Genomic DNA, 24,980 nt, shown 5'->3' on the forward strand with positions numbered 1-24,980 from the left:
CAGAATCCATCCACGGGTTGTATCCAACGGCGATTTTTGATCAATATGCGCGGATTAAAACCGGCCCAATCCGTTGGTGGATTTTACAACATGAAACGGATTTTGGGTTGAAGATGCGAGAAAATCCGGGAAACGGATTTGGGCGGGTTTGCCCGTTTCTAGTCTTGAGGTCTGATGTTCATAGCCCCGGAATAGTCATTCAAACCCGGGTTTGAGCTTGTGCAATAAACGCGACCTATTCATGAACATTACCTTAGCCACAAACTAAAGACACCACAAGATAAAGATGTGAAGGAGTCATTAAATCGGGGGGAGTAGCTATGTCATGGTGTAGTACTGGATGCATGAAGCCATACAAATCAGGGCAAAACTGAGAGTGTATCAGTGGGATACCAATGTTGACCATGGATATCTGGGAATTACATGTGCCTATTTTTTCACTCTTTAAAAAGGCTCCTAGTAGCCACGTTGATTAGGTTTTTATAGGTCATGAAACCTTCTGTTGACCCAATATACAAATATGTACTGTAGCTTATGCATGAACTTTGTAGATGGCAAATGTTAGAGCGGAATACTTATGCTTTCCATGTGTGTCCAATGTCGCTTTGCTGAAGGCTGTAATAGCTTTCAATTGACAACATGAGAATTATTAAATCAAGTTGTACGTGAGCACATCTTAAGAAGAGACTTGTGTAGTCTTAATAGCATGTGTACATAGCCCAGGTTGTGATTAAGTTGCACGTGGAACATACTTGTTTTATTCACTGGTGATTCTGCTTGGCACAAAAGTAGTTGAAAGTCATGTAGTTAATGCTGGACATGTCTTTATTTAAACTGACCCATCATTTCGCTCATTATTTATGGCCGGTTTAATACCAAGTCAGTTAGCAGCAATGATCTGGTCAACAAAGTCCCTGAGAGCGGTGACGCGGGCGTATACTCCGGGAGATGATGGGGAGCAGGTAGAGCTTCCCCAAGACACGATACCAACCAAGTTCCAAGCTCCATTCTTCTGGCACACAAGAGGTCCACCAGAGTCACCCTGAGATTAACAAACAGATGATAAGTATGGTTTGAAACGGCCAAAAACCATTGTTTTAACGTAGAATTTGACAGCAAAAAAAAAACCTTGACCCACCCACCCTTCATAATAAGGAAATCAAGTACCAACATTTAGTGAGTTACTATTTCAAATGAACAGGAGTTACAAGGGCAGTCACTTCCGTGTATTAATGGCAGTGACATGTTTACGGGGTTCAACGTGGGTGTTTGGGAGGGGTAAAACTGTATGTATATTGGGGAAACGGGGAGGTCAATTATGGAAGAACACCCCCTTTCCAATCATGTTAAACAATCAAAATCAATGTTGTGCCACATTGCTGCTCTAAACATAGGACTTCATGGGATACACAAAGCACACATCTCAATTAGGATTAAATGGCGCTATTGACAGTACAGGCAGTCCTCGGTTATCCGACACAATGCGTTACTCAAAAATGGCGTTGGATAGCGAAACATCTTAAAGCGAAACACGTTTTCCCATAGGAACACTGTTTAAATTAAAGGTTCCGTTCCCGAAGGCATTTTTAACACTAAAATACACCAAATATTTTATGCAGGCAATAAGATATGCAGCACACACATACATTATATAGTGTACATACTGTATTACTGTATATATATAATATAACATAAAATATAATAATATATTATATAGTATAATATAATATTATCTATACTATAATTCTAAGTTGGATTCTGTTTTCCGTTTGTTTGTATGTCAGAAGCATCGAAATCTCACAAACGGCACCACGTAGCACAAAAAAACTTTCACTGGACATTCTGCTGCGGATTTGTAGGTCAACGCAACTCTTTTGAGCTTCCAATGTGACTCACCTCCCAAATTATGGACATTCTAATGTCCAGCAAATCTCTTACAGCAGGGGCGTGGGGGTGTGGCTACTAATGCCGAGTCCATAGCAGGGGAGGCCGCGCTGAGTCATGCTGAAGCTCTGTGCTGAGCCCCTGCATCCTCCTTGAGGATCTCTTTAGAGGGGGCTCACGCGAGCGTCCGCAGGCGTGCTGAGGCGCTGGATTTTTCAGCCGACAGCCAAGCTGTTTTTCAGAGCACTGTCGGCTGAAAACATCCAATCAGCGCGGAGCAGCGTCAACGTCACGGCGCCGTGAGAGAGAGAGGGGGAAGAAAACAGAGTGAGTGAGGGGGGGGGAAAGAAAACAGAGTGAGTGAGGGGGGAAAGAAAACGGAGTGAGTGAGGGGGAAGAAAACGGAGTGAGTGAGGGGGGAAAGAAAACGGAGTGAGTGAGTGGGTGGGAGAAAATGGAGTGAGTGGGGGGGGAGAAAACAGAGTGAGTGGGGGGGGGGAGAAAACGGAGTGGGGGGGAGAAAACGGAGTGGGGGGGAGAAAACTGAGTGGGGGAAAAAAACTGAGTGGGGGGATAAAACTGAGTGAGTGGGGGTGGGAAAAAACGGAGAGAGTGGGGGGGGGGGGAGAATACGGAGTGGGGGGAGAAAACAGAGTGGGAGCAGAAAACAGAGTGAGTGGGGGGGAGAAAATGGAGTGAGTGAGGGGGGGAGAAACGGACTGAGTGGGGGGAGAAAACAGAGTGATTGTGGAGAAAACTGAGTGAGTGGGGGGGAGAAAACAGAGTGAGTGGGGGGCAGAAAACAGAGTGAGTGAGGGGGAGAAAACGGAGTGAGTGAGGGGGGAGAAAATAGAGTGAGTGAGGGGGAGAAAACAGAGTGAGTGAGGGGGGAGAAAACGGAGAGAGAGGGGGAATAGAGTGAGTGAGGGGTGAGAAAATGGAGTGAGAGGGGGGAGAAAACGGAGTGAGTGAGGGAAGGGGGAGAAAACAGTGGGGGGGAGAAAACGGAGTGAGTGGGGGGGAGAAAACAGAGTGAATGAGGGGGTGAGAAAATGGAGTGAGTAAGGGGGGAGGAAATGGAGTGAGTGAGGGAGGGGGAGAAAACGGAGTAAGTGAGGGAGGTGGGAGAAAATGGAGTGAGGGAGGGGGGGAGAAAACGGAGTGAGGGAGGGAGGGGGGAGAAAACGGAGTGAGTGACGGGGGAGAAAATGGAGGGAGGGAGGAGAAAACGGAGTGAGGGGGGAGCGGAGTGAGGGGGAAATGGAGTGGGAGGGGGGACACAGAGGGGGAGAAAGGAGAGAAGGGGGATAGAGAAAGAGCGAGGGTAAGGGAGAGAAAGGAGAGAGGGAAAGAGAGGGGGAGGGGGTGGGAGAGAGCAATGGGGGGGGGGAGAGAGAGAGGGGGGGGGGAGAGAGAGAGAAAGAGCAATGGGGGGAGAGAGAGAGCAATGGGGGGGGAGAGAGGCGAGGGAAGGTTGTAGAGGGAAAATGGAGACACAGAGACACACACAAACACAAAGAGACACACACAGGCACACACACAGAGACACACGGAGACAGACACACACACACACACACACACACACACACACACACACAGACACAGAGAAAGCCCCTATCCAGCTAATGACACGCCCCCCGCTTCTGCTCTAAAAAAATTGCAGGACAGCCAATCACTCTCAAGCATAAGCGAGCTCAGCGGCAGCGTGGCCGCAGCCTAAAGCAGCACGGGGAGAAGTTCCGGCAGCAGGGGGGGTGGGGGTGGGTGGGCAGGGGGGGGGGGGCGGTGAGATCTGCCAGAAGCGGGGAGGGAGGGGGGCGGGGAGATGTGTCGGCAGCGGGGGGAGATGTACCAACAGGGGGATGGGGGGGGGGGGTGGATGTGGCGGCAGCGGGGGAAGATGAACCAGCTGGAGGGGGGGGGCGGAAAGAGGCATTCCCCGGGTACAGAAGCCAGTATTATATAATATATATATATTATATACACATAAACAACTTTGCAAAGCGTTGTAAGAGCGTTGGATAAGCCGTTTTGGCGTTGTAAAGCGAAGCGTTGTAAAACGAGGACTGTCTGTATATTGTGATCTACATAACGCACTGTACCATGCCAGAATGGCCAATGACATGAGCTTTAATTGTACATGGATCCCTTTGGTATATTAACCAAGATTGGCGCGTACAGAGATTTCAAAACCATATACCGTAGGTATTCTCTTTATGTGCCATACATATAAAAAAGAGACCTATGAGATTCGGAAATCTCTATACACTTTATTTCATCTACAAAGGACTGTTTTTCCATTAAAGCAACAATTGCTCCCCAAAATAAAGAACCAGAGGGTCCTCGGGAGCAGAACAGCGGCACGCAAAGCTCCGGGAACCTTCCGATTTGCCAAAATATTTTTACTTTTGCCAGTTAGAAAAAACAAGGGAAAACAAATATGGCTGTGGGGTCACCCAATCAGAAGCTGCAATGTCATCTTGCGATGCCGTCTCAGCTTTCTATTGGCCGCCAAATATACACGCACATACATATAAATATATATATATATATTAGAAAAAAGAAAAGAGAAGCGCCTGATCCTTGTGTAAAATCAGATGAACAAATTTAATAAGTCATGGACAAGACAAATGCACACTTACAATTTGTCCGATAAAATAAGGCATGTTATGGGACCAGCCCATGCACCAACTGAAGACTCCACGGTGTGATCCCCTGATGAAATCCGCAGAGACGGAAGAAACGCGTAGGGTTACGTGGCATTGAAACTACGGTGGCTGACTAGTTCCTGACACCAGCGTGAAGACGTGAGGACGTGAACTGAGTGATTTCCGGGTCCCGGTGTTCCACAGCAGAGGTGATTGGCGGCTGCACGCTGCAAACAAACGCTCGTTCAATAAAGAACTTTTCTCCTGGAGATAGCGGCTTTTGCAGACATGAGATCTGGAACCATTGTGGTAACCTACACACCGTGGAGTCTTCAGTTGGTGCATGGGCTGGTCCCATAACATGCCTTATTTTATCGGACAAATTGTAAGTGTGCATTTGTCTTGACTTATTAAATTTGTTCATCTGATTTTACACAAGGATCGGGCGCTTCTCTTTTCTTTTTTCTAATAGGTACTGTGGGAGCCCAAGAAGAAGCAGCCTGGACTTTTGTATTTGCATATCATGGACTTTATGTGGACTTAAGTATTCCTTTTTATATCATATTGGCTCAATCATACTATAAGTATATGTGTTCAGTATTTTGGTTATATGAGCCACATTTTACGGTCAATTTTTTGGTCTAGCTTAGTCCCATGACACACTTATGTGTGTCATTTTATGGTATTTGCATTGCAAATCAATTTTTATTTTTATATTTTTATTTTTATATTTAGTGTAAAAATTGTTTTATATTTGTATGCATACTTCTTTGTTTTTTATTCATTTTTTATTCAATTTATAGGCAAGTGAATTATTTGTTTCATGCCATAATACGTTGATTAACTTAATCCAACTAGTTAATATACCTGGTGCAAACACTTGCCACATATATTCAGAGCTACAGCAATTTGGGTGTAGTGGGTGAAGGGCGCTGTCTATATTACTGTTATATATATATATATATATATATATATATACACATACTGTACACACACACGCACGCACCACAATTGCTGCTTTAAAACCTCACAACGTATCTACGGGACCTGTACAGCTACTGGCACTGATTACTACTGAATAATAGCAGCTCACCATGCAGGAAGAGGCTCCATCAGCTCCTGCGCATATCATCACATCAGCAATCTTGTTTCCCCAGTAGTTTTGGCATTGAGTGTTGGTCAAGAGTGGAAGAGCTACCTGCTGCAGCCTCGCGGGGGTTTGACTTGCTGCAAGAGGAAAGGAAGGTCAGCGAAGCGATCGCGACATTGAACGGTCATCCTCAAAGATTCAAAACACAAGTTACTGTACCTTCTATTCCTGAAACCTACGGGCACTTATTCATCTTTATGTATGTGCCGCCAACTCAAAATTGCCCACAAAGTAAAAAAAATCTAATAAAATATATTGTATCAAGGGAGAGGCCAGTGTGAACGTATATATATATATATATATATATATATATATATATATATATATATATATATATATATATATATACACATACTGTATATATATATATATATATATATATATATATATATATATATATATATATATATATATATATATATATATATAAACAACAAAAATTCCCTATAGGGAGCACACAGGTGTACTGAAGGAATAATGAAATTCAGTATAAATAAACGTCATTATTCCTTCTGTACACCTGTGTGCTCCCTATAGGGATTTTGTGTTGTTGTTTTCATATATCTCCCTTCCCTGGAACACCGCTGGCATATTATTACTTTATCATGGCCAGTATTTAGGTACCTTTATTGTAAGGCGTGCATGCGGTAACCTGTGTGTTTGTAATATATATATAAATAAACGTATCTATTTCACACAGGTTGTGTAACCCCTTCATCAGCAATATGGTTTTGGCCCGTCTAAGAGCAAAGGGTTACGTTTCAGATTTAATCCGATATTGACAGAACCGGACGTTTTTGGCCAAAAGCTCTTATTGACTTCAATGGGGATTTTCGGTTGAAAATTGCCTATACACCGGTCCCTTGGACCTTAAAATGAGGACTCTAAGTCTATTTAAAAGAAGGAGCCATTATTGGTTGTTAATGGTTCTTCAAACAAATCTACCAAAAATGGCTTATCAAAATGTAGGTTAGAAATTGGTAGTGTCACTTTTTAGCTCCCCCCCCTTTTTACACGGATTTCACCAAAGCTGAATCCATCCTGCTGCAGGTACAGCCAAGTCCTCGTAAAGGAAGTGCAGTGTTAGTGATCTATTTCGGTCGGTTTTGTTTTTTTCTGGGGTTCTCTTGATTTTGGATGGAAAACCGAATTCTACCATGACAGCCGGTCGTAATCCCTGATCTATGCAGTGGATACATCGATATAATCCTAACCATTTGCTGACATGTTTCCACCTTACCCATAAGCACTTTTTTTTATTATCTACATAGTAATGGACCGCCCATTTTCCTAAGATGCTGTAAGGCCTCAGAGACCACTGATCCCTGGCTATTTACATATTTTAGGAACCACCTCTATGTTTACTACAATTGTTTTGGGTCCTTTACTGTACATGGGGTATTCGGCTATCTCCGCCATCTCTGCTGGGAGCGTGTGCCACACATCCACTACCCTTTCAGTGAAGGACGTCCCCATATTTCCCCTCAGCTCCCCACTCTCCAACTTCAGCGTCTGACTTCACGCTCTAGCCCTTCTTTTTCTCTTGGAACACACGATTTATTTGACCGAAATCCAGGTTTAAAGGGACAATCCCTCTTAAGACCAAAGCGAATTAGCGGCAGTGAAATGTTTACAGCGTCACGTGGCAATAGATGCCTTTAACCAAACCAGACTGGTATATATTGTGAGAAAAAAATGTCAAAGTTAGTTTGTAAACTTGTTGAGCTGAGACTCGGGAGGGGGGGGGGTGAGACTCGGGAGGGGGGTTTGATTTCCTCTGGCTGCTCCCTTCTGTCTGATGTCCCTGTGTGTTCAACAAGAGTTTCCACCGGCAAAGCCCCCCTCTCCTCCTCCCCTTATCTTTATTGATGCTCTGATAAGGACATCGATTCTATGATAAGTGTAAAGAAAACACTTGATTGACAAACACTTCCCCATTAAGAAGCCCCTAAACAAATGCAATCTGTAATTAAATTTACCCCCAAAATGAAACATTGGTTACAAAAGGTTATTTGGTGTCCAGGTACGGTGCGTGGAATTGTTGCATCTTACCACTGGAATCTGTCAGACCCCAACCCGTGGTGACACATCTTAAGCCACCGGCAAAGGTGTCCGTGGAATCAGCCAGGCACACAGGGGACACGTGGGAATGGAAACTGGCCGGAGAGGCGAGTTTGATCAGAGTGATGTCATTCTTGATAGTAAACGGGCTGTATTTGGGGTTCTTAAAGACCTATTGGAAGCATACAGTCAGAGATGAAATCGGCAACCAGTTTCCTCAAACTTTTTCTACGAATAAGTTCTGAAAATGTAGCTGGAACTTTGTCTAAGTTCTAGCGACATTTCCCCAGCAAATCTATATTCAAACAACATCCAGACACAGAAATAGGACTTCCTCTCTTGCAAAAAGAACAACCTATTTCAGGCTATGGAATTACGTTTGTTTTTTTACTGGGCAAACTACTAGCAAAATGTTAAAACTGAATTTTGCATGGTTCATGAACTTGGGCCAAACGTTTGTACATTTCTACATACAGCCCAACCATATTTTGTTCAGCCGCACACAGGACAAGATAATACAATTGTGAGAACCTCAGATCACGAGCGTTTTTGAAGGTTGTGTATGAAATTAACAATATTTAGCATGGGTAAGTAGTTTAGGTTACAACATGACAGATGTCCATCAAGTTCAACCTTTGTTAAGTTTTAACTGCATCAAAACTCTGCTACTCGGTTATCCGGTTGAATCAAATCACTCTTGGGGTAAATAATTTGCCTGTGTTTTATTTTGATCAATCAGAACTCTTTCTGGTCCATCAAATCACTCCCTAAATCAGTACCTTGTCTGTCTTATTCTGATCAATCACATTTCAATCACATTTCTGTGATCATCACGGATAATCTGTGTCAGATGTAAGAAGCAAGTTTATTGGTGAATGAATCATCCAAAGAATGACCACTGCAGGAAAACAAATCCGAAGGGTTTGCAAACTATGGCCGCGATTATAGTATCCTTAAAGGTTGAAGGAAAGGAGATTTCACCAGCAACAAAGGAAAGGGTTCTTTACAGAAAGGGCAGTTACAATGTGTGATTCATTTCCCATGGAGACTGTGATGGCAGATACAATACATATCTCCAAAAAGGTTGGACATCTTTTTAGAAAGGAAAGGTATACAGGGATACACCAAATAAGTAAACATGGGAAGGATGTTGATCCAGGGAGTAATCTGATTGCCATTATTGGAGCCAGGAAGGAATTTATTTCTCCCCTTATTAGAAATCATTGAATAATGTGTCACTGGGGGTTTGTGTTTTCCTTCCTCTGGATCAAAATACTATACGTATGGATATAGGATAAAGCATCTGTCGTCTAAATTTAACATAGGCTGAACTTGATGGACACATGTTTTTTTTAACCTCAGCTACTATGTATCCACTATATGTATCTATGTAACTATGTACAGTAACTTCCTTTACCATAAATGGCATCACCAAAGTGGCAAAATGACCGCTTCCTGTTCTAATTCTTTTTCTTACTTCAAGATTATTTAAAAAGTAAAAAGTGGGGAAAAAAAGAATATTTGATTTTTTTGGGGGGGAGGGGGTGGGGTGGGGGGACTCTACGTAGGTTTAATCCTGCAAATGAATGGGATTCCTGGTAGGATTATTTAATACGCATTCCGATTGACTTACCTTGGCAATTTGTTTAACCTGGACATCCTCAGCTGGTGAACGATGATCAAATTCCCCCAAAATAACACGGTGTGAAGTTCTAGAGAAGGCAAAAATGAAAGGATGACAACATGGCAATGAGCGCCGATGTACAAAAATCTTAACTGAATTTTTTTTGCGCGTCCAAAATGTAATGCTGAGGCCTCGTTCAGGGTGCCAGGGGCAGGAGTTGGAGGGTGGGCGTTCGGGAGGGAGGGCGGCAGTCTGCTGGGCGATGTGTGTTCATCCCCAGCAGACTTTTTCAGGAGTTGCAGCGAGGGGGCGGGGCTACAGACCTGAGGTTAGGGATCGAGGCTGCAGTCTTGAAATCATTCTCAAGAATGATTTCATTGGCTGCCGAGGTCCCAGTGACGCTGCTGCAGCTTCAAAAAACGAATTTTTTGTTTATTGAAACTGTAGCCAGCGTCAACTCCGGGCTTCGGAGACAGGGCAGCTGCTACCCTGACAACCAGTATTCAATTTGAATACTTTGTGTCCCACGGCAGCTCGCACGGCAGCACGCCCTCCCTCCGAAGCCTGCACCCTGAACGAGGCCTAAGAAGTCGTCCAAACCTGTGCATCATATACACAATCTGATGCATTGTTCATTGTTTGACTGCCGAATTGATACAATTTAAATGAAAACAGTCATTATGTGTACATACTATGTAGTACGGATATAGGATAAAGTATTTGCCGTCTAAATGTAACGTACTGTAGGTTGAACTCGATGAACGTATGTCTTTTTTCAACCTCATCTGCTATTTTACTTTGTGTATTTTTCTATTTGGAACTGTGAGTAAATATAATTTATGAGTGTAATATTATTTATAGTAGCCAAACTGGGAAAATAATACATTCTGGTAATCTACATAATGAGACCATCCGTGTTGCATCAAATACAGATGTAGCCAGAAGTTCTGGCTCCAATGTGCCTCCGAAGCGCCCAAAACAGTACAGTTTGCAGACCGGGAGGATTAATGCAACGGCAGGGGGGTCTACGCTTCTGTATGGGACCCCCGCATCGTTAATCCTGCCAAACCAGACACTCTGGCGGGGGTGCGCAAAGGGACACGGCTCACAGAAGCAGTCTTCACGAGTGCCGTGCCCCAGAGCAGTTGTGAAGGTAACAAGCAGTCTCTGTGTCTGTCCATGCAATGATGTAGATACACAGCACAGGACAGGATACAGGAGGGACAGGAAGTGGGAAGGCCATGAAGTGGGAGGAACAGGAAATGGGAAGGGCAGGAAGTGGGAGGGACAGGACACAGGAAGGACAGGAAGTGGCAGGGACAGGACATGGGAAGGGCAGGAAGTGGGAGGGACAGGACACAGGAAGGACAGGAAGTGGGAAGGCCATGAAGTGGGAAGGACAGAAAATGGGAGGGACAGGACATGGGAAGGGCAGGAAGTGGGAGGTACAGGAAGTGGGAGGGAGAGGAAGTGGGAAGGGCAGGAAATGGTAGGAACTGGAACTGGGAGGGACAGGAAGTGGGAAGGGCAGGAAATGGTAGGAACTGGAAGTGGAGGGGACAGGAAGTGGGAGGGGCCAGACTGATGTGAACAGATTTGAATTAAAAAAAAAATCAGGGGAATGCAACAGCGAATTCTGAAGAACCTGAGAGCGCCCAATCCGCATGCGGCGTTCCGTGTGCGAATCGTATTTTGATGGAAAATCCATGTATCGGATTTTGGCAAGTTGGCCCGTATCTAGTCATGGGGCCCCTGGAGTACGAGGGCACTCAAAGGGTTACAAGATTGATTTAAGAATACTTCTTAGGTGTGAAGTTTCGGTTAAATAAAAGGCATCAATCACCCAGATGTGAGCACAAACACGTCACTGCCATTTGTACAATGTGGTCCTAGGGGAGGGACTTCTCCTTGAAGGACATAGCAGTAGAGACAGGAAGGGCAGCGAGATGATGGCCTTGAGCAGAGCAGCAGAAGTGAGGAGGTGCAGAGCAACGTAACCCACTGTGACATAGCCAAATAGTTACCGTACAGATTATATAACCACAGAACACGTACGTGACACCGCAGTGGGCAGCAGTAATGACCCAGTCTTCCCTGATGAGGGACCCGCCGCAAAAATGGAAACCGGTGCTGTCCTAAAATAAAAGGACATGCAGAGGATTTACAGTGCCGCGTGTCATACATAGAACGTCCTTTTCTTTTACCCCTTTGAGGCCAGCAAAGGATTGTGGAGCTCTAGGTCAGGTTTTCAGGATATCCCTGCTTCAGCATGAGTGGCTCCCTGCTTCAGCCCAGGTGGCTCCCTGCTTCATCACAGGTGGCTTAAACCAAGATGAGCGCAATCTTTTTTCCCTGCGCCCCTTGCCGACTCTTCCCCTCTCTCCGCCCCCCTCCCCCCCTTACCTTTGCTCCGGCGGTGTAATGATGTTACGTTGCCATGGCAACGTGACATCACATGACCTCATGGCATAATTTGACGCCACGTTGCCACGCGTGTAAGAAGCCGCCGGAGGCAAGGCAAGTGTGGTTTACAGGGGCCATCGTCGCTTCCCCGGCACCTAATTTAAGTGCCTTCGGGAATCGCGCGGGGCCTCTGTAAACCCTGCGCCCCCCGCAGTCAGGGGGGGGGGCGCGCCCCCCATTTTGTGCACCGCTGGCTTAAACTGATTGAGCCACTTGTGCTGAAGCAGGGATATCCTTCAAACCTGATCTGTTGGTGGCTCTTGAGGACTTGAGTTGGCCCCTTCTGCTCTAGAGGGTTTAAAGAAGTAACCCCCCCCCCCCCCCCAGAAGCGTACATGAGTTTAATTTATATGATGTTAGTGTCCCTGAGCAAGTCCTGTTCTTGATTTTTTTTTTTGTGTCGACAATCATGGTTGTGTTAATCTCTACCTCCCATATATCCTGCGCCCAGCTCGGAGGAGAGCGCCTTTATCTGAACCTCCTGGACACGTAATACTCTAAACCAGGGGTGCGCAAGCTTTCCCTGCTGTGCCCCCTTGCCTGCTCACCCCCCCCCCTCTGCTCGCGCCCCCCTCCTTACCTTGTCCTCGGCGTGAAAAGACGCCGCGGGGTCACATTGCCGTGGCGACGCCGAAGACAAGGTAAGGGGAGTTGCAGAGGCCTCATGCTGCCCCCCCCACCCCGGCATATAATTTAAATGCCTTGTGGAAGAGCGCGGGGCCTCTGCAACCGCCGCACCCCCCATGAAAAAGCTTGCACCCCCCAGTTTGTGTACCCCTGCTGTAAACGAATATCTCCCGAATAGAGTGTCAGATTTAAGGAAAAAAAACAGCAAAGAGAACGAAAAGGTAAAAAGAAAAATGGCGGCTCTATACAGACCGCTGTTTTAGAACTATGTCGCGATGCTGCGCTGGAATGCAGACGAGCACAATTGCCAAACAGCGTATGGCTGTCCCCTCTGGCAGTGAAGGGGTTAAAATGCATGTAACTCTTTTGCATTCAAGATCAGAACCACTGCTTATTTTAACCTCTCGTGCTGGAGGGATGAAAGACCATTGGAACAATAGGCCCAATGGCCTTGCAAGAGACATATTAGACCCTGCTGAACGTACAGGACAACTCTAAGTATTTTCAGGTTACTTCGCTGAAAATGTGTCGTTTCTTGTAAACTTTCTCCCTGAGAAAAGTTCCCTCATCCCAAGGCAGGTCAATGAAAAGAGGACTCGGCCGCCATAATTTCCCTTCCAGTCACTAGGACTTTTCATACATTGGTGGCTATGTCCAAACCTTTGGCTTCCAACCCCAAGAGACGATAAAGGGTCTCACCTGCAGAGAAACCTGCCAGGGCCAGGAACCAGGAATAGCCTCCTCACCGTTCACAATCCTGGAATACCCGGTAAGGACAGGCTGGATGGCCGGAACACCGCACCCTATGAAGAGAACACAAGACGTGAATACACCACACACACACACACACACACACACACACACACACACACACACACACACACACACACACACACACACACACACACACACACACACACACACACACACACACACACACCAACCAAAATAATTTCACTGGCACCGATGTGCAACAGGCGACATCTTTTATATAAAGCTGCAGACCAAGCAATACTCTACATGTGTAGTTTTTTATTTATTTAAATAAATCAGTTCTGTACCATGAGAAAATACTAGCATTAAAAAAAAAAAAAAACTGAATGGCATTTTTAATGTATTATAATGTAACAAGCATTTTTTTGGCTTCTATAGCAACTATTTACAAAGTCACATCCCCTTCCTCTTCTGAAACAGGCTCTGGCACACCCCCTTTTGAGCCCTGCCCTCTTTCTAGCAATGCACCAATTGTATCTAGTGACTGCCTGGTCACATGATCTTCCCCACAGAACTTTGCATCTTTGCTCCTCTTCTGCTGCACTGACAGCCATTTAGTGAACCCCCGAGCCGAATCTCCGCCACTTGATGATAGAAGAACGGATCGATCGGCAACTTAGCTAATTACATATCATTGTGTGGATTGTATTGATGCGCATATTAAAGGGAAAATTGTTTTTTTCCCCAAAAAATATACGGCAGCTTGGACTGCTGCTTTAATCATTACACATCAACTGGAAAAAGCCCAGCTTTGCTGGCTCTAACAATCCATCCTCAAATGTATAGCACCAGTCCGTTTGGTATTCTGTGCCCGACGCCCAACGGGTATCTTGCCCTTCGTTCATGAGAACACCTGGATACCTGCATCCACTCTCTACTTTGCCCCATACAACTAGCTATAGCTAAAGGCCATGCTGCAAAGCTGTGACATTAACCCTACAGCCTCAACAATACTAAATCCACCCAACAATTCATACCCACGGGGCTGGCTCATCTCTTCCTGCAGAATCACGGATTACAGCACCCACATGGGAGAGACCCCATCTTCAAAGCAAGCCAAACTCCGAAAAAAGGTATCACCATTCCCAACCCTAACACGTGGGCCCCCCCAGTCATGGGGACTGCCTGCCCTTTGGAATCCACGTCCCCTTCCTTGAAAACACAGGGGTCTGCGTATCAAATAGCAAAAGTAACAGGGAGAGCAGCGTACACATCCTGCAATTTGTGGAGGGTCAAAAGGAGGAGTTGGGGAGCAGTTCCAAGAAGCACATATAAGTTGGTTGTCTCAATTTGAGCACCCTCCCCTTTTTTCTGCATCAAGAACTGGTCCAGGTTAACAAAATCCATAGAGGTAAAGGTGCACAGCAAAGAGAGTGGGTCTAAAAGCTAATTAAAAATATTCTTTATTGATCCATAAAAGAGGAATGGAGGTGCAAACCCTCCTACATGTTTCGTGCACCAAGCACTTTATCAAGGAGTGTCTAATTACACCAAAACCCAACCTTTTAAACCCCTTACCTGCTGTTGAGTTTCGCTCAAAAGCCGCCGTGACGTCACTCCGCCCGTCTCCTGCACCCGCGTGGTGACGTCGCTGGGATGTGTGAGGCATGTTGCTAATCTCTGGCTGCCCTCAAGCACCCAACACGCCAAACTTGCACGCACGCGCGGAGGTCGCGTCCCCGCGACGCCAGTGACGTGATGACGCCGTGCGCCCGGTCCCCCACGCGCACACGGGACCACTAGCCGACTGGGATGAGTTGGCCAATCACAGGGCGCATGTTCCACACAAAGAATTCAATATATGGTCCAGGTTAACAAACTGAAACAGATGTAAGGTACTGTACGAAAGGTCCATATGGGCCCTGACACGTTGTTCCTCCACGGTTCTTGGCTGTCACATTACATGGAGAACTGCATTATGAACGTGTGAGTAGAGATGTGCTTTGTACCTCTGTTTTAGAGGAGAACGGCACTTTGAAGAATGTGTTTGTCTGTGTTGTGTTTGGTTCTCCTCGCCTGAAACTGTTTCCCCCGCACTTTGGAAAGGTACTGCATGTCGCAGACAGGAGAAGCCTCCTGTGGGGTGTGTAAGTGGGACGGATGCTGGGAGACAGTTGGGGAAGGTGGAAGTGCAGTGGCTGGCTTTGATAGCGGGCAAGGGCCTCTGTAAGTGTAGGGAGAAGCGGGCGCAAACCCACCCTATTGAAATGCTTCATTCTGAGTCTTAACATTGTACTTGAAGGTGAGAAGAGAAGACGCTGGGATTATACGCAGGTAAGGGAGTACAACAGGGAGGGAGGGGGCAGTGATGGAGAAAGATTTTAGGGGAAAGAGTACTCACCCGGGCATTTAAAACACTGGCATTTAAAAACTGGCATTAAAACCCCCCTCCTCTTGTCCGCGGAGTTCCGAGCCCCCCACCTCACCCTTTTCACACCTCCTCGCGATCGCCCCCTCTATTCCCCCCGCTATGCATGTATTTCTCTCCCCTCTCCGTCTCTTACTCTTCCCCCTTTCCCCCTCACTCACTATTCCTTCCCCTCACTTTCCCCCTCACTCACTATTCCTTCCCCTCACTTTCCCCCCACTTCTCATCCCACCTCCCCCTCTCACTCTTCCTCCCCCTTTCTCACACACACACACACATACACAATTCTCCGCAATAATTAATTACCCCATAACAATAATAACCCCCACAATACCACTCACAATACAATACCCCCCACAATATTACCACCCCCTTCACTACACACAATACCCACCTCCCACAATAATACCCCCACACCACAATATGTCCCCCCGTAATATAATACCCCCACAACACAATACTCCCCACAATATTACCACCCCTTTCAATACAAACAACCCCCCCACAATAATACTCCCACACCACAATATCTCACCCACAATATAATACCCCACACAATACAGGAAATGTAATAAACCCCACAATACGCACAATAACCCCCCACAATACAATACCCCACACAATATACACAATATAATACCTCCACAATAATACCCTCACTATACACACAATATACAGTAATACCTTCCCACAATACAAACAATACAATACCCCAACAATACAAACAGTATAATACCCCCCAAATAATACCCTCACAATATACACAATATAATACCCCCCTACAATACTGGTCAGAAAGCGTTTCGCACAGCAGATGCTAATGCAAATTATCGACTATGGATACATAGTATATGGCTCGGTACCCCAAACCCACCTTAGCAAACTTGATACCCTCTACAATTCAATATGCTGTTTTGTTCTCCAATGCAACTACAACACACATCACTGCGAAATGCTCAAAGAACTAGACTGGTCATCACTTGAGTCTAGGCGCATAGTTCATCTTTCCTGTCTCTAACTGTCCAAGAATAGAGATGGGAGGAACTCTTAAAATCCGTTTCCCGGAATTTCGCCAGCTTTCCATTCAAAATCCGTTCTGCGCTGTCAAATCCGTACGCTGATTGTTCTAGTTTCAATCCTGTGCGGATTCATTAAAAAAACGCTATTCTATACAATCCGTTGACAGATTTGTAGAATAAAATCCGTGGAATCCGCAATTCTTAAAAAATCCTCCAACAGATTTCAGATTCCGCAGATTGTATTCTAAAATCCTCCGACGGATTTCAGATTCCGCAGATTGTATTCTAAAATCATCCGACAGATTTCAGATTCCGCAGATTGTATTCTAAAATCCTCCGACGGATTGCGGAATAAGCAAATTTTATTCTAAAATCCTCTGACGGATTGCCGAATTCGCGGATTGTATTCTATAATCGTCAGACGGATTGCAGAATCCGCAGATTAGATTGTTAATGATAAAGAAAATACGGAAAAGGCGAATCGCCCTTTTTGAGACGGATTCGCGAAATCCGTGGAACAAAAGAGGCAGATCCAAGTTCGCAAAAATGTTTTGCCTATCTCTATCAATGAAATGTCTGAATGTATAACCTCTGTTCATTTAATGTAACCATGTATTATTTGTCATCATAACTCTGTGCCCAAGACATACTTGAAAACGAGAGGTAACTCTCAATGTATTTTTTCATGGTAAAATATTTTACAAATAAAAGATACACAAAGGGAGCCGAAGAAGGAAATCAAACCCCTCCCAAAATACATTAAAAGATGTATATGTGTCAGATGTGGGTACCAGTTACCCAGACGATCCCTTAAACATGTCACTGGAATTAGGGCACTTTGGTTCCAGGATTGCTTTTTTTGTCTCACAGGGACAGGTGACACTGAGATTAGAAATGGTTTCACCCAATATAAAATTAATGTTCCTACTACTAACCTTTATCTCAAACACAAAAGAAACTCTCCTTTATCTTGATACATAAACCCAAACATGGACATCTACAACACAAGGTAAAGAGGTATGAACAAGTACTCAGATTAGATGCTGGGGGAAAAGGAATGTACAGTATATGCTTATTCTACTTACCATAATTAGCACCAATAAGTGCAGCAAACGCCAGGAGCCAGAGAAAAGCCATGATTCTTCCTGTGTTGCTCGGACGAAAACCTTTGAGATCTATAAAAGCTTTTATATACACTGGTCTCCGATGATAATGATATGTCCAGAGGGTGGGATCGGGTCATAAGAAATTGGCACATGGTTATCTAGAAACCTTGGACAGAAGCAAGAGTCTGGCTATTTTACAGCACACTGCAGCAGGGTAAAGAGAATAGATAACGTGTAACAAGATGCCAATACCATGAGAACTCAAAGTAGGACCAAATAATGGAATCCATGTAAGGGTTGTGGGAGCGAAGCAGATGCTAAAGTAATACAATTTGTGCCAGATTAGGTTAAATCCCACAACTCTTGATACACTTATCTCAATTCAATGTCACTCTATCATTAGCAAAGCTCGGTCAAAGAGAGGAGATGGGGGTGTTATATTATATTGAAGACTCCTTAAAATTTGTATTACTAATTATAGGCTAGAGCAGTAAAAATTCAGGGTATTATTGAAAACCCTGCTCTCTGATTGGATAATGCCCGGAATTTTAACCAATCAGTAATGCCCGGAATTTAAGCAGCAGGATGTGTAGTTTTCAATGTGTTTATTTACAGCCAATCAGCTTTCAGAACAGCTGAGACAGGGCAAGGGATTCGTCTGATTGAAGAAACAGCTCTGAGACAGGGCAGGGGATTGGTCAGGACGTATCAGCCACAGCTTGACGCCTCCCCCTCCCAAATTGACTGAGATTTTCTGAGCAGATTCAGTTGAATTGGGGGGAGCAGGGCGGGGGAGCGGGAGTCTGCAAAGCAAATAAGTAAGTGGCTGTCTGCAGTTTCTCTGTGGCTGCAGTTTGTGTGTCAGTAGCAGTGTGTGTGCTGTGCTGTTGTATATCTGTGTAGAGGTGCTGTGTGTGTGTGTGTGTCAGTGTCAGCAGCAGTGTTTATTGGTGTAGCATGTGTGTGTAGCAGCAGTTTGTGTGTGTGTGTGTGTGTGTAGAGATGCTGTGTTGTGTGTAGAGGTGCAGTGTATGTTGTGTGTGTGTGTTGTGTGTGTAGAGGTCCTGTGTTGTGTGGTTGTGTGTGTGTGTGTGTGTGGGGGGGGGGGTGTAGAGGTGCTGTGTTGTGTTGTGTGTAGAAATTGGGGGGAGTGCAAAGTTTAGTAAGTGGCTGCATTATTTATTGTGGCTGAAATGTGTGTGTGTGTTGTGTTGTGCTGTTGTATGTGTAGCAGCAGTTTTTGTGTGTGTAGAGCTGATGTGTGTGTATAGAGCTCCAGTGTGTGTGTGTGTGTGTGTGTGTGTGTCAGTGTTCGCAGCAGTGTTTATGGGTGTAGCATGTGTGTGTAGCAGCAGAGTTTGTGTGTGTAGAGCTGCGTTGTTGTGTGTGTGTGTGTGTGTGTGTGTGTAGAGCTGCTGTGTTGTGTGTGTGTGTGTGTGTGTAGAGCTGCTGTGTTGTGTGTGTAGAGGTGCTGTGTTGTGAGTGTAGAGGAGGTGCTGTGTTGTGTGTCTAGAGCTCCAGTGTGTGTGTGTATGTGTAGAGGTGCTGTGGTGTGCTGTTGTGTGTGTAGCAGCAGTTTGTGTGTGTTGAAAAAAGTCTACATTTAGCCTATAATAGTAATAATCCCCATCAGAACAGGGCATTACTGGCCAATAATGCCCTGGCTGGGTTAAAGTCCCTCGGCTTCGCCTCTGGCCTTCAACTCTTCCAGCCAGGGCATTCTTGGCCAGTAATGTCCTGTTCTTCTGGGATTATTACTTAAATAACACCTGTAGCCAAATCTAATTTGAAAATGCTATTGGTAAGATTTGCTTCACTGTCTTTAAAACCATAATTGTTGGCATTTAACTCCAGAATTTATCATCCGGAAGCCCAGTGCACCCCTATATCAGTACCCCATGCTGACTGTGCTCATGACATTGTTCATCTGAAGAAGAGATTGTACAGGAGATCCTCAAACTAAAGCTAAACAACCAATGTGAGTGTACAGTAGGAGATATGCGCAGAGGGTAAAACGCCGGGGACGTTTTTAGTGGGAAAATAAACGTAGGCTTCTTTAGCCAGCAACTTCTTCATATCAGCAAAACAAAGTTAAAGCAGAAAATAACAACCTGGCCTAACCCCATATAGGGGACTGACTAACATTCAGCAATCCCTATCTGAGGGCTGGCAGGCTAGGCCTCTTACAAACCTTTGACACAAGTCCAAAGAGAGGTACCTGTAGGCAGCATAGGTGGCTCAATCTTTGAAGCAGGGGATATCCTGCTGGCCTGGATTCAAACCTGGCCTGCTGGTGGCCTTTTACACTGGAGTTTCTCACCCCTGCTTTAGGGCTTCTTGCACATTATTTAAAGTTAACCCCACCCCTCTCCTCTTTTGCAATCAGTTTCAAAGTTATATTCATTTAGCATCTTAATCTATATCTACTGTATATCTCTGCTCATACTACTCGACCTCTCTGCAGCATTTGATACTGTGGCCCACCCTCTTCTCCTTCACATACTCCATACTCTTGTCATTCGTAACAAAGCTCTATCCTGGATCTCCTCTTACCTCTCCCAGCGTACTTTCAGTGTCTCTTTCTCTAACACCTCTTTGTCGATCTCTCTGTGGGGGTACCACAGGGCTCTATCCTGGTACCTCTCCTCTTTTCTCTTTACACACTCTCTCTAGGTGACCTAGTCACATCTTTTTGGGTTCCAATATCACCTCTATGCTGACGACACACAAATTTACTTTTCGACTCCTGACCTTACACCTGCTGTACAGACCAAAGTCTCTTAATGTCTCTCTGTGATATCATCCTGGATGGCCCTCCGCCGACTTAAACTCAACATGGCAAAAACAGACCTCCTCATACTTACTCCCAAACCTGGCCCCACTACCTCCTTCCACATTATTGTTGGAAGTTCAGTCATACACCCAGAAGCGCAAGCATGCTGCCTAGGGGTCACACTCGACTCCTCTCTCACTTTCTCCTCTCACATTCAAAACGTTTCTAAAACCTGTCGCTTTTTCCTCGGCAATATTACAAAGATACGTCCTTTCTTCTGTGCTCGACTGCTAAAACTCTGACACAGACCCTCATTCTTTCCCGTCTCGATTACTGTAACCTCCTGCTGACCGGCTTTCCTGCTTCTCACCTGTCTCCCCTACAATCTATCCTACCCGCTGCTGCCAGAATCACTCTACTCTTTCCTAAATCTGTCTCAGCGCCTCCCCTGCTGAAATCCCTCTCTTGGCTTCCTATCAAATCCCGTATCATACATTCAATTCTCCTCCTCACTTTTAAAGCTTTACACTCTTCTGCCCCTCCTTACATCTCAGCCATAATTTCTCGCTAGGCACCATCCCAACTCTTGCGTTCTGCTCAAGGATGTCTTCTCTCTACCTCTTTTGCATCTAAAGCCCTCTCCCACCTTAAACCTTTCTCACGGACTGCCCCACACCTCTGGAATGCCCGTCCCCTCAATACCCGACTAGCATCCTCTCTATCCACCTTTAAGACCCACCTTAAAACACACCTGCTTAACAAAGCATATGAGTAGCACCGTGGCTAAGACTATACACCTGATATATAAAGCTCGGCCCCTTGCAGACGCACTTACCAGTATGCCCTCCTACTGTAGCTGTATGTTCCTTCTACCAATTAGATTGTAAGCAGGGACTCCTTTTCCTAAATGTTACTTTTATATCAGAAGCACTTATTCCCAATGATCTGTTATTTGTATTATTTGTTATTTATATGATTGCCACATGTATTACTACTGTGAAGCGCTATGTACATTAATGGCGCTATATAAGTAAAGGCATACATACATACATATCTACTGAAGGGGTGGGGGAAGCAGAAAATAATGCACATTTCCGTGTGTAAGAAACACCTAAAAATACACTTTTTATTGGCAAAGAACATTCTCATTTTGAGTTGAAATGTATTCTGTTCTTAAGTGCTTTTATAAATCCATTAGAGGACCATTTATGGAATGATCTGGCTGTGGGAAATGGTGACACACTGGAGTACAATATCTTCCTTCTCCATGGTGTGTTATTGTGTGTCTGTGCAGAATCTTCCTTCTCCATGGTGTATGTAACAGAGACTTATCCCTGTTTAAGAAAACTGCCACTAAATCCAGCAGGGAGCTGGTTAATTGCAGCCGGGCAATTAACCAGACAACACCTGGCTAATTAGGACTCTGAGAAAAAGCCTCATGTAATGAACAGAGGGTAGATTTCCCATAGCACACATTGCAGATAGTCTTGAAGCACACAGGATGACTGTGTGCTGACAGCAAGACACGAGTGGACCAGACCTCTATTCCGGGACACAATGATTTTCTTAGCACACAAGGGTGCTGACAGAGGAGAAAGAAGTTTGAGCAGAGAGATACTCCAAAGCACACAAGGGTGCTGACCCAGGAGAACAGAGAGGCCTTCCCCTACAGCAAATTAAACAGATAAGAGAATTTCTTGTTGGACTGTTGTATATATATTTGGGGTGGTAACCAGCTTAGCTAGCCACCCAGTTAGAAAGGGCTGGAGTAAATGTTTAGTTATTCTTCAAAGTGGAGTAGGCCTTTATTTTGTTTCTTTTTATATGTTTTGCCTTGTGAAAAGAACAGGCGCAATAAAGCCAGGATTTAATTTCACCCTAATTGGTCTGCATTAAATGTACCTCTGCACACATCTCTTACAGTGTTTTATTGTGTGTCTGTGCAGTATCTTCATTCTTCTTGGTGTGGTATTGTGTGTCTGTGCAGTATCTTCCTTCTTCATGGTGTGATATTGTGTGTCTGTGCAGTATCTTCCTTCTTCGTGGTGTGTATTGTGTGTCTGTGTAGTATCTTCCTTCTTCATGGTGTGGTATTGTGTGACTTTGTAGTATCTTCCTTCTTCATGGTGTGTATTGTGTGTCTGTGTAGTATCTTCCTTCTTCATGGTATGGTATTGTGTGTCTGTGCAGTATCTTCCTTCTTCATGGTGTGATATTGTGTGTCGGTGTAGTATCTTCCTTCTTCATGGTGTGATATTGTGTGTCTATGTAGTATCTTCCTTCTTCATGGTGTGTATTGTGTGTCTGTGTAGTATCTTCCTTCTTCATGGTATGGTATTGCGTGCCTGTGTAGGTTCCTTCTGTTTGTCGGCTGAACCCCCTCCACCAATAGTATTGTCTTTTCCCTCCTCCTGTCAGCGGCCCTGCTCTTAGGGAAAGTGCAGATGAGCTAAAAGCCAAAACAATGATTAATTGGCAGCAAAGTAATTCCTGAAGCAAGTTAATGATAACATATTGATGGGTGCTGTCAGAAAGAATTGTTTTCCACATGTCTTGCCATGTATCTTTGGCTTTTAACGGTAAATAATGGCAAGAAGTTGACTGTACAGGTGGAGCACTCCCAAACATATGTACAAGTAGCTGGCATTGTGCAAATTCCCTTTGACACAAACACCCTCCAAGGCAGTGTGAAGAAACTTGGGGACCTATGTTCTAAGTCCTTGAAATGACCTTTTGGACATTGCATTGACTCACAAGTCATTTCCAACAAGCTTAAATAAAGTAAAAACAACAATGTAATAGGAACTTATCCCTGTTTAAATAAAGCTGCCTCTAGTGGTCTGAGAAATCCAGCAGAGAGCTGGTTAATTGTGCTAGTCAATTAACCAGCTCTACCTGGGTAATCAGAGATGGGTAAAATAAACTTTGCAGGGGACAGACCCAGAGACTCCTTAGCAAAGACAAATAGTGTTGACAAAGGAGAAAGACTTGAGCACACAGAAGGGCTATGTGCTGAGAGCAAGACACCAGGAGACCAGATATATTCCTGGACACAGAGGACCCAGGAACCTGCCAGAGGCTGGGCCCTCAAGGGAGCAGCAGGACAGCAACGCCTGCATCTGAAGATTGCCTGGAGAAACCAGAGACGCCGGACCAGCATACTCAGATAAGACTTTCATATATATTATGCCTTGACAATATGTTAGGTGTTTTGGACTGGGAACTGGCCTTTCCAGCCAGTCAGATTGCTAGGGCATGTACTGATAATTAAGTCTCCAAAGTGGAGTAGGTGTTTGTTTCTTTGTATCATGTTTTGCCTTAAACTGCTGTTTAAAGTGACTGCTAAATAAAGCCATGTTTAATTTCCCCAAATCGACAATAAAAAAAGGGATGAGGGGGATAGGACAAAGCTTCAACAGGAATCCACCGCACTCCAAAAATATTTAATGAAGTCATTATGACATTTAAAAGTCATTTTGTTGAGGCAGATTTGATGCACAATGTTTCAGAGTAAACCCCTTGCTAGGTCGACCACTCAAGGTAAATTGACATTTGTTATATATAGATTATGTTCCTCACACCGGAAAGGGTGCACTGAGTAAGAGAAACACGAATGTCAAGAAGAAGGATTGACAAAGGTCAATACAAGGAGCTTTCAGAAGAACTATTCCTCCCCATCCATATTGATTTACACAGATACCCAGCAAGCTCAAACTCCCCCACCCACCACAAAGTGAATATATATTTATGTCAACCAGAGAGCTACTGAGCGTGGCAATTGTATATAACAAGAGACAGGGGGTGCCCAATGCTGCATCCAATTGACAAAACATATAAAGTAAAATACTTCAATAATAATAATTGGTTATTTAGTTAACCCTTTGGCCAAAGGCGTCATAAGCCTGCATACCAACGTCAAGGTATAACCAAAATAATGCAGGTCCTACACTACACTGTGAAACCTTTCCTTTTACCTCTGTGAGAGGGGAACATATCAATCATATTGATTTACCATTTGGAATTTTATGGCATAAATTATATATTCTCTTTCATATTTAAGTTTTTAATTAAACTATTGCCTGGTCACCTATATTAGAAGGTACCAAAGGATGGTAACAATTTTTTGCACACTTTCAACATTTAAAATAACTGATTTATTACAGCCATCACATACTGTATGTTGCCTCATTTCCCCTTCTCCCCTAGAAGGGGAGGTCTCTCTGCTGTGAAATAATTCACTTGATTATCGGAGTAAAATTATAATTATAATCACTATATTCATCTTCTGCCATATTATTTTCCCCTCTGCTATGCTGCTGGAAAGCTTTGCCTGAAACAATGAGGTGCTATATGGGTTAATTTATTGAGCGTTCTCCCAGGTTAAAGGCTTTCTTGTTCCATTTTAAGGCCATTTTTTGTGCTTAAACGGACTGACATGCGCATTTGAAGCTCGGATCCGAACGGGTATTTAAGACTGTGTAGA

General features: G+C 44.6%; 1 protein-coding gene across 1 annotated transcript; it reads right to left on the reverse strand.

Annotated features, from left to right (window-relative positions):
• Positions 1 to 807: 807 nt before the first annotated feature.
• LOC142470097 (chymotrypsinogen A-like) lies at positions 808 to 17,842 on the reverse strand. The gene is made up of 7 exons (XM_075577033.1): positions 17,704 to 17,842; positions 13,157 to 13,260; positions 11,423 to 11,502; positions 9,377 to 9,455; positions 7,735 to 7,915; positions 5,626 to 5,759; positions 808 to 1,042 (listed from the first exon to the last, which is right to left on the reverse strand). The coding sequence occupies exons 1-7, from the start codon at positions 17,753 to 17,755 to the stop codon at positions 881 to 883; spliced, it is 792 nt and encodes a 263-aa protein (XP_075433148.1). The 5' UTR covers positions 17,756 to 17,842; the 3' UTR covers positions 808 to 880.
• Between the last annotated feature and the right edge of the window lie 7,138 nt (positions 17,843 to 24,980).

The sequence above is a fragment of the Ascaphus truei genome, chromosome 19, assembly GCF_040206685.1.
Source record: "Ascaphus truei isolate aAscTru1 chromosome 19, aAscTru1.hap1, whole genome shotgun sequence".
Lineage (NCBI taxonomy): Eukaryota > Metazoa > Chordata > Amphibia > Anura > Ascaphidae > Ascaphus > Ascaphus truei.

What these genes read in the sequence shown, in the direction of transcription:
- LOC142470097 (XM_075577033.1), bottom strand. Translation starts at nt 17,755, where the DNA reads ATGGCTTTTCTCTGGCTCCTGGCGTTTGCTGCACTTATTGGTGCTAAT. An exon ending in GCTGCCCACTGCGGTGTCAC is followed by an intron (nt 9,456 to 11,422) that starts GTACGTGTTCTG and finishes TGCCTTCTCTAG; the next exon opens with AACTTCACACCGTGTTATTT. An exon ending in ATGGAGCCTCTTCCTGCATG is followed by an intron (nt 1,043 to 5,625) that starts GTGAGCTGCTAT and finishes TGTTAATCTCAG; the next exon opens with GGTGACTCTGGTGGACCTCT.